Source organism: Monopterus albus, unplaced genomic scaffold (assembly GCF_001952655.1).
Source record: "Monopterus albus unplaced genomic scaffold, M_albus_1.0 scaffold41.1, whole genome shotgun sequence".
Taxonomy (NCBI): Eukaryota; Metazoa; Chordata; class Actinopteri; order Synbranchiformes; family Synbranchidae; genus Monopterus; species Monopterus albus.
This window is the reverse complement of record NW_018127921.1, coordinates 6,017,211-6,027,258: the sequence shown is the minus strand read 5'-3', so window position 1 is coordinate 6,027,258 and position 10,048 is coordinate 6,017,211. Positions and strand designations below refer to the sequence as shown.

Here is a 10,048-nt window from a genome sequence, read left to right as displayed (position 1 = left end):
GATATCTGTGAGCAGCAGTATGGCTTCATGCCCAGAAAGAGCACTACTGATGCAATTTTTGCTCTGGGAATGTTAATGGAAAAGTATAGAGATGGTCAGAAGGAGCTGCATTGCATCTTTGTGGATTTAGAGAAAGTGTGGTATGGTATTGTATGAAGATGTCAGGAGTGGCAGAGATAGTGTAGTGAGATGTGCTGTAGATCAGACAGAGGAGTTCAAGGTGGAGGTGGGGCTACATCAAGGATTGGCTTTGAGTCCCTTCTTGTTTACTATGGTGTTGGACAGGTTGATACATCTATCAACCAGGTCAGACAGGAATCTCCGTGGACATTGTGATCTGTAGTAAGAGCAGAGAGCAGGTGGAAGTCTGCTCTGGAAAGAAGATGAATGAAAGTCAGTCGTGGTAAGACAGAATACATGTGTATGAACGAAAGGGAGGGAAGTGGAACAGTGAGGTTACTGGGGCTGAGGTCAAGAAGGTGCAGGAGTTTAAGTATTTGGGGTCAACAGTCCAGTGTGATGGGGAGTGTAGGAAAGAGGTGAAGAGGCGAGTGCAGGCAGGTTGGAGTGGGTGGAGAAAGGGGTCAGGAGTGTTGTGTGACAGAAGAGTGGCAGCACGAATCAAAGGAAAGGTGTACAAGACAGTAGTGAGACCAGCTATGCTGTATGGGTTAGAGACTGTAGCAGTGAGGAAAAGACAAGAGGCAGAGATGGAGGTAGCAGAGATGAGGATGTTGAGGTTCTCTTTAGGAGTGACCAGGATGGACAGGATTGGGAATGAGCACATCAGAGGGACAGCTCAGGTCGGCTGTTTTGGGGACAAGGTCAGAGAGGCCAGATTGAGATGGTTTAGACATGTGCAGAGGAGGGATAGTGGTTATATATATGTTGGAGATGGAGCTGCCAGGCAAGAGGTCAAGAGGAAGGCCAAAGAGGAGATATATGGATGTGCTAAAAGAGGATGGGGTGAGAGTAGAGGATGCCGAGGATAGAGTTAGGTGGAAACAGATGATTCGCTGTGGCGACCCCTAACCGGAACAGCCGAAAGAAGAAGAAGTACAGTGAAAGTTAAAGCTCTAAGAAACATTTCAAAATCAAATCTAAGACACCAAAGGAACAAGAATTACACTTTATTTCTGATACTTACAAAATATTACATAAGTTCATTTCATAAATAAAAAACAAAACAATGTATGACAGAAATACACATACCATAAACAGCAGAACATGTATATTAGGCATTAATGGTTAAAGTGCACAGGTAGACATCGGATCTGGTCTTTCAGATGAAATTCATTTGATAATACATTAGTTAAGGAGACTTTGCAACTGCAGGCAGCTCATGAAGCAAGTCAGATTTGAAATGATGCGACATAAAGGCTTTTGTGGTGAGAGTGGCATCAGTTGGGACAGTACAGTCAATGCAAGACTGTATGAAAGCCTCTCCACAACCTGTGTTCAGTGGCCTTGCCAAAAATTCTCCAAACTTTGAAATCCAATTTTGGTGGCAAAATAAGTGAGGATTTACTGGCATCTACTGTATACTAAATGTCATATTGACAGCACTGACTCTTTCCTCTGTCTAGTCTGATTACTTACCCAATAAAGACACTGCTCAGTTAAAAATAAAGTGGTATATTCCAATCAAAGCACACTGTAAACACATTAAGAAAGATGCTACATTAGGGTTATTAATATTGTTACTTGTTCATAGATTACTGGTTGCTGTAATGCTTAAAATTCAAAGTGTGTGCTTAAAACAAGTGCAAATATTTGAATGTGTGTTTAAAGGGAATTGGTCCAGTTGACAAATGTTATATTCAACCCATGAACTTCCACTGATACTGTATTTTTTGTTTTTACTGGTGAGAAAAATTATACCTTCAATGTTCATGTGTAATATGATTTTGTGTTGTGATATAGAGTAAGGACTACACTCCTCATCTCAAAACGATTAAAACCTTTAACCTCGCTACCAAAAGCAAATAAAAATGTTTTATGTGAGTGTGTTTTTAGGTACACTAGATGCAGCTGGATTAACAGCTGTCTTTACACGGACTCACTGATACTGATGTGTCCAGGTGTGAAGGCAATTATTAATGCTTAATAAGATATTAAATTATAACATAACCTTAGAGATAGGACCAAAGCATGTGAAATTTTTATGATTATTAAAGATGAATTTCTCATTAAATTACATTGCGTTTACAGCAGTAAGGCCAAAAAAAAAATCTGAAATTGATCTATGCAGGTACATTACTTTTCAGCATCAGTTACATGCATTAACACTTAAAAAATCATAAGGTTGCTATAGCACAAAATATAGCCAGGTTATGGTATACAGCGCTGTGTGCTTGCATGTGCAAATTCGAACAAGGTACGCTTGATAATAATTTGAAGTGTATATTAAAATGTACTAGGTGACTAGAAGGCACCAGGGACATATCTGTTTGATTGGAGAAGAGTCATGAACTCCTGTTTTCTTTTTATCTGGCCCATCAGCTTGATGCTCATAACAAGTAAAACCACCTGAGAATAGAAATGCAGTTTAGATCAAGGTCGATAATCCAACATAGTTGCTAGCTGTCATTGACAGCTAAGACACCAGCAAACGTGTGTAGTAAAAAAAAAAAAAAAAGAACAGCACATACCCAAAACACTCCACTTCCAAATTGTATACCCATCGTCAATGAGAATGCAAGCTTCAGTTCAGAAACATAAATTGGTAGGCAGGGCTGTGAACGGACAGCAAAGGTTTATTTTAAAGGTGTTTTATGTTAAAAGTACTTACAATCTAAATCAGTGAGAAAAATAAGACTTTACCAGACCAGTAGACCTGTGAATTTTTCTTAAAAAAATCTTAAGCTCTTTTACCTCTTGATAAACATAGTGGTTCTTTGGAGCACCAAGTATGGCGCTGCCCCGTAATCGAATCTGGCAAGGATTACAACATCCCATCACATAAAATGACAAGAATGAGGTTTACTCAGTACTGGTGAAAGATGGGTACACCAACAATAGTTCAAGGACAAATTAAAGTTTAAAAGATGATGTCTCTTAGACATCCTGGGTCTTTTATTTTCATAGTTTTGGCCATCCCTTCTATCTTTGTAAACATTTATTAGATATGGTAGAGCTACTCCAAGCTTCAGCAGGTGGTTTATTTTTTAAGCACTTCTTTTCTTGTTATTAATATGCATAACAGGATGTCAAGACTCTCCACTGAAGCCAGATGTCATGATTCTGTCCCGCCTGTTTCCGTTCTCATGCTTTTATTTTGACATTACTTCCTGTTTTTGTTTCACCTCAGTTTCGGACTTTTATTTTAATCAGCATGCACCTGTTTTCACCCCTATTTAGGCAGCTGACTCACACCAGGCAGCTGACAGATTGTTCTAACCCATGACAGACTTTCCAACATTACTCTTGTTTACTGTATTTCCTGTTTTTGACCTCGGATCAACTTGGACCGCTGTTTATTGCTTTGCCCCCCTATTCGGACTGTTTTCGGTGTATGGATTATCGGACTTCTCTTTCTGACATCTCGTTTGGATACCTTGGCTGTATGTGTTTGCTGGTTCTGACCCTGGACTGCATTATCGACCTGTAAGTGCGTTTCATGTTTGAACCGTGTCTTGTACCGTTTTGTTTTTTGTTTGTTGTCAGTGCTCTTATTAAAGAGATGGTGTTTTTATTTTCACTCATCTGGCTTTATAATTGAGTTCACCCTCGCTCCTTGGCAGCCTTATGCACCAAGCCTGACACCAGATTACCTTCCAGTCTACCTGTTTTCATTTAAAGCTATATTTATAGGTATATTGGAATCTTTGTCAGCTCTGATGCAATACTCTTGTCACATATGGATAAGCAAACGATTATCCCAAAACCCCCATATTAACTTCTTAAACTATAGTTATTTTACATGGCCTCTGCAGAATAGAACAAGAAAATAAACAGTATTGGAGTATAAAAAGACTTAAGACATAAATTTAATGTACCTAAAGAAATGTTTTTTTCTGTCTGGTTTTCAGATTAGTTTTCATGAATTTTATGGATGGTTATTATTTGAATGTAGGTGTTTGTTTACATTTTAAGTGGTAATTCTGTTTGAGTTTGATTGTTTTGTTAATTTGGTTGTGTTCACATTTGAACACCTTAGGATCTTGCTTTCATGTTCACATTTTTTTTTTTACCATGAGGACTTCAGTGAAATGAGCAACTAATAAGCAAACTAATTAAACTTGTGGTCTTCAGTGTTTTGTCTTGACTTCTCAGCAATAAAACTGGAGGCCTCAATACTGTTATCTGAAAGCAGTCATGACCAAAACTATGAAAATAAAAACCAGGTCATTAAAAAAAAAAATCCCTCAAGTGTCTTACATGCCTGAATACAGGACCAGAAATTCAAAGTGTTATCTTCACTGCTTTTATTCTGTTTATGTAAAGAGAGATACTCACACATTTTCCTGGATATTGACAGTTGCAGGAGGGAGGGATAGAAGAGCCCCAGTCTTTGTAGCCTTCAATAAGACCACAGCACTCAAACTGGAAGCGAAAAACACACAATGAGTGTTGCATTGTACTTTATTTATAATCAACCCATTCCCATCATCTCTCACATTTCAGTTACAAAATCATGACCTTTCTTTATATCGGCTGTGTGAGGAATGATTCTCCTGACGGCAAGGTAATACTAGCTGTGGTCCATTTGGCTGTGCCGCTTGACATGTAGTGTTAAAATGAAAGGAGACCGCACCCAACTGGCACAAACTGCACCATGCCGGTCTGGTTATGGAGCACACCCACTTTAAGATAAGATACCGGCTTGCCTGGCAACGCACCTTGGACTGTGTCTGTCTGTCCTCCACCTGAGTTATTTGTGTTGAGGTTACAGCTTATAGTTCACCAAATGTGTGTAGAAGACTGGGTGTATGCCTTCTTCAGGCAACCTCCTTTGAATTACTTTCCTGTTGTTCGTTTTTGTTTTTTTGTTTTTTTTTTTTTTTCCAAGAAGTGAAGGAACTGGCATCTTTCTGCCGCAGGTGCCCAAGATAGAGCCCCCAAATACCCCTAAGGTAGCAGTAGGCCAGTGACGGACAATGAGCCATGACATAAATCTGAGCATACAAACATGGTACACATATTTTTAGAGTGTGACCTATACTTTAAGAAGATACCAATGTCGTATGCTGACTGTGAATAAAAGCCAGTGAAAGTGTTTAGATTGAGAACTTGCCTAAGAACCGCCATGTTTTTAAGTTTTCTTCAGTGTCAAAATAATCCAGTGATGGGTGCCTCTATGCACATGGACACACTAAAAACAGGAACTGTTAACAGCTAATTCAGCATAAATGGTGCTGATTTCCCATAAAGGAAACAAATATAGGGTTCAAAATGCATTCAGCATGGGTTAGCCGGCTATAATCAAGCTGTGAAGGCACAGGTAGGTAGGTAGGACTTTACTGATCGGGCACAGGTAGGTAGGACTTTACTGATCCCACAATGGGGAAATTCCTGTTGGCCTCCGCTTCCATTTGTTCCTAGAAATGGGATGTAATTGTGCTGACTTAGGCTCAGCCAGCCCTGCTAATGTCTGGGGCTGAGCTCCACGTTCAACAGAACCAGTGTTTTATCAATATGCATTTCTTCCCTCGTTTACTGTAGGACCCCTCTCTGTGGTTCGGTTAGGTGTTAGGCTAAGGTTTGGGCTGAGGTTAAGAAATAAGGGGAGAACACATCTTGAGGGGGAACACATCGATACACCACCGGCTCATCAGAACACGACTGGCTGAAATGGTCCACCAAGGGAAAGTCCTTACCCATTAAGCATTCACTTTTTATCTGTTAAAAATGGAGTCTATTCACTTGGTCTTCTGGTGAGGGATTAAAATAATGCCTAGCACCAAGGGCTCCATGTTACAAGCTAGTGACACCACACTGGCACTAAGGTATGTGTGGCTCCTCAGTGGCTCATGCTGCCCCCCTCGTGATACAGATGCAGAACATAAACAATGTATTTCATGGTGCAGTGGAAAAACAACCACACTGACTCTGGAGCAGCTCAGTACAGCTTTGGCATGCATGCCTCAGCTTAGCAGGGCTGGACAGTGCTGATGGAAAAACACCATAACTGACTCAAAGGCAAAATTATACTTCTGGTTAAATCCCCCAGAGCATTAGGGGAACTGTAGTTCCACAAGTTCAGCATATATCCAAACTGAAGTTAGACAAAGAATAATAGGGGTGTCAGAAACCATTAATATGAACTTTTGTAAAATACAATGAACATCAACTTGCAAAAGTAAATAATAGCTGCTTACTTCTTCTTGAATACTATACAAGAAGGTCCTGTTGGCTTTGCTTGTTGCACTGAGAGGCATCATAGACAACAACTTCGACTCCTCACGGACCACACGTTTCTGAGGAGGGAGAAATCACACTGATTGTCTTTTGCTTATATTGTTCAATTTTAAATTGAATAAATATTACATATTGCAAAATGTACCTCATAAACATCTTGGTAATTTAGTGCCGTTCTAACAAATATTGTTTGACTTGCTGCAGCCATCCCAGCTGCATACTGCACACAAACATAAACAAAATAAGTGAAGGAGACATATCATTTGCAGAAGACACTTTTGAAAGCATACATTGTACATGTTATCAAATCGTGTACAAATTTTGCACACACTCATTCAAGAGTAGCACAATAAATAGATTTTTACCAGAATCAAACACCATCTCTTTCCTTTACACGCTCCAAATATACCAAGTACTGACAGCAGCAGACAGCTGATCTCAATGATGTACATTAACACTATGGAAACAGTGGACACCATCTGAAGAGGAGAATAACTATGTTAATGGGATACACTATAATTTATCTACAGGCATTCATACAAAAACCCCAAAGGGCCACTGAGTCATTTATCCACTTACAGTACATGTAATATAATTCTGTGGTCACAGATGTACTGTCATCATGGCTACAAAAAAGAGTCAAAGGTCAGGGTCGGCTACAGAAAGGCACCCTTAGTGCTTAAAGAGAATTGACTGTCCTTGCTCAAGGTCACTTCACTTCCTGAACTCATCTCTTCCAGTGAAAGACAACTGTAAAAGAAAGTGCTGCTTTGGTGTGTTCAGGAAATATTGATGAAAACCCCATGCATTAATAATTCCGCAGCTGCCCCTTGATACTTTAGCTCCTTTAAAGCCTGACAAGACACAAGTTATTTCTGGCTCAAATAAATAATATCATCTGCTTAGGAATTTACTTTCATCAAGTCAGTCTTACTTTGCCAGTTTGTATGAGGTCTCTATGCCAAGCTATTGTCATCATCAACATGAAGAAGCACAGAGCCTTAGGAGAAAAGAATATAAAAATTACTTTAGAAAGCTATACAGACAATGAAGGAAATGCATGTAGGTATCAGTACATTCATATGCAGTCTGTTAATCTGTTAATTTAGTGCCCATAGGTAGCACCTCTTGGAGAGGCAGCATGATAGTTCTTTTGCAAGTGCAAATATGGGACAGTGGCAGGATAACTTTACAAGGCAGTAATATGGCAACCAGAACGAGGCCTATGCTGCATATTACTCTAAACTCACAGCCAAGACACATAGACACATTGTAAACAGTATCATTATGAAGGATCAAAGGAGAAGGATTTCTAAATACAAAGCTTTTTCTATTTCTCGTTGCTTTCTTCGTGTATAACAGTAAAACACTGGCATAATATGCTGCAGACCCTGCAACATTTGTGCATCATTTTGATGGAGGGGATTGGCCGCGGCATGTTTCTGCGACAGACATAACAGTTTAGATTAATAGATTTGGGTCGAAATAACAAAAGGAAAACATTTAATCAAGGTAATAGTCTATAAACGACAATAAATTAGGCCTCTTAGCTTAAGTTGCATTCAAAAGCAGTGAAACTGACCTACCATATGCACAGCATTTGTAAAAATAAACGGCCTTTTAAGGCTCGTTTTATCCGCCACCACGACCACTGCATTCCGCTGCATGCTGCCGCCTCTCTCCCAGCCGGGATACATAATAAACACGTTAGGGCTATTGCAGACCTGTGACTGGAACAGTAAGGGCATCTATCTATTCCGCACAGGATGGTACTGTTGTCTACGTGATGAACGGGGGTCTGTGCCACTTTCAGGTACAGTCGGAAATATTGGAATCACGAGTATTAGCGCATAGAGATGTTAACTTCTGATTAAGGGAATTTTTCCGGGGTGATAGGTTCAATGGTAGTGTGCATTGTGAGCAGGGCTATAGCCAGGATTATTTTTTTTGAACCGCTGAAATACAGTCCTCAGCATTCACAGACATTTGTTCAGGAATCCCAAAAGACAGTTGTATATTTTAGTAAATATGTCCATATTTTATAAGTAGTCTTATTATCTTTTTTTCATTTTCTTTTCTGAATACACATTCCTTTTTCTTGTTTCCTCATTGCCTTAAAGGAAGTCCATCCATCCATCCACCCATTGGATCTTCATTGGCTGGAGCCAATCCCAGCTGACTTTGGGTGAGAGGCAGGGTAGACCCTGGACAGGTCACCAGTCTTAAATAGAGAGTAGTTGAGTAAACAGTATAATAGTTGCCTCTAAAATGTAATTAAAAGTAAAGTATGAGTGGAGGAGAATGAAAATACTCAAGTACAGATACCTCAAAATTGTACTTAAGTACAATACTTGAGTAAATGTACTTAGTTGCTTTCTATCACTGTTTACTTGACAATTTTCATTTTATTCTAATTTATAATTAACTACATTTAGCCGTCCCTGGTAACGTTTCAGGTGCTACTAGTGGCTACTACTACTACTAGCTGTTAGCAGCACACTGCAACTATGCATTATTATAGATTAAGCTACCTGACAAATAAAAAGGTAAAAATCAGCCCCACCACTTACATTAATGTGATGCTTACACATTAATGCATAAATCATTTTAATTTAATAATACACAATATTTGATTCTGGGCCATTTAAAATTGTGAAGTGTACAGATTTTGTATTTTAAATATTTTATTGGTGCTAATGCTTATGCACACTTACTGAAGTTAAAACTTTATACATGATGATTGAGATTTAATGAATGGTTCCAACATGCAGATATATGATACATGTGATATGGTCATACAGCTGGGAAAGCATCAAATAAGGGTCTGTGAGTTTCCACAGACTTGATTCCTGGCTAAATGACTACATTTCCCAAGATTCAACTGTGGTAAATGGGTTGGGCAACATTCTAAAAACAGGTAGGGTAGGTTTCTACTGTTACCACAGGTGCTCTGAAGAGAGAGATGTGATAGTAAGTCGGTACGAACAGGACAAATTGATGAGAGAAGGGCACAGAGATAAAGAGAGAGCGAGGCCAGTGGAGGAAAAAACGGACACGTGTGTGAACAAACAGCAGGTGGACTGGACAGCAACCTCAGTTATGGACAAGCATCTGTTTAAATGGTATTTTATTTAAAGGAAGTTGATTTTTTTTTCCCTTTTTTTTGGCATATAGCTAAATGGAACCTGAGGATGAGATTCATGCTGTTTGTTGTTGTGGCCAATAAAGTGGGTCAACACCTGAGAAGGAGCTGAAAGGGGAAACAGAACTGAGACAGCTTTGCCCTGCAGAAAGATCACAAGAAGGGATTGATGAGCTGAACTTGCTGGAGCCATAAGAAAGGAAATACGAAGTATTTTTCTCACAACCGTGAACTTGTTTTACAGGCTACATGTGGACGAATTTAACTGAATTGATCCTGGTGCTGGAAATCTGGTGACTGACTGTAGTTTTCACTGGAAGAAAAAGATGTGGAAAGAAATGTTTCTTTTTCCCTATGATCCAGCATTTTAAATTCTTAGTCAAGCACAAAGATACTGTAACACAGGATCTTTTGTTTTCCAAATATTATTTCCTCCTTTCTTACTCATTCACATATACAAGAAGAGGCACACTCTCTACTGTACCTCCACCATGCAGACTCCAGCACCCGAACATGATGACTCTTTTGATTTCCTGTTTAAGATCA

At 39.3% G+C, this 10,048-nt stretch overlaps 2 protein-coding genes across 3 annotated transcripts in view; one reads left to right on the top strand and one right to left on the bottom strand.

Moving 5' to 3' along the window:
• Positions 1 to 2,017: 2,017 nt before the first annotated feature.
• Positions 2,018 to 8,244, bottom strand: LOC109959908 (tetraspanin-8-like). Its single transcript, XM_020599656.1, has 9 exons — positions 7,947 to 8,244; positions 7,295 to 7,360; positions 6,726 to 6,839; positions 6,506 to 6,580; positions 6,321 to 6,419; positions 4,459 to 4,545; positions 2,875 to 2,934; positions 2,652 to 2,735; positions 2,018 to 2,529 (listed from the first exon to the last, which is right to left on the bottom strand). Exons 1-9 carry the CDS (start codon positions 8,106 to 8,108, stop codon positions 2,425 to 2,427), a joined length of 852 nt encoding a protein of 283 aa, XP_020455312.1. The 5' UTR covers positions 8,109 to 8,244; the 3' UTR covers positions 2,018 to 2,424.
• The window catches only part of LOC109959909 (ras-related protein Rab-19-like), a 10,879-nt gene continuing 3,775 nt past the window's right edge, over positions 2,945 to 10,048 (top strand). Inside the window, exon 1 of one of the 2 annotated variants that reach the window (XM_020599657.1) lies at positions 2,945 to 3,606. The gene's annotated coding sequence lies outside the window, so the exon portion shown is untranslated. Of the gene's footprint in view, positions 3,607 to 8,506; positions 8,546 to 10,048 lie in introns of those variants that run through there. The other variant, XM_020599658.1, reaches the window with a different exon arrangement.

Excerpts from the sequence above, each read along its gene's own strand:
- LOC109959908 (XM_020599656.1), bottom strand. The coding sequence starts at position 8,108 with ATGCCCTTACTGTTCCAGTCACAGGTCTGCAATAGCCCTAACGTGTTT. Across the intron at positions 6,840-7,294 it reads ACCTCATACAAACTGGCAAA|ATGGTGTCCACTGTTTCCAT; the intron begins GTAAGACTGACT and ends TCTCCTCTTCAG. Across the intron at positions 2,935-4,458 it reads GTCAATATCCAGGAAAATGT|ATTCGATTACGGGGCAGCGC; the intron begins GTGAGTATCTCT and ends AATCCTTGCCAG.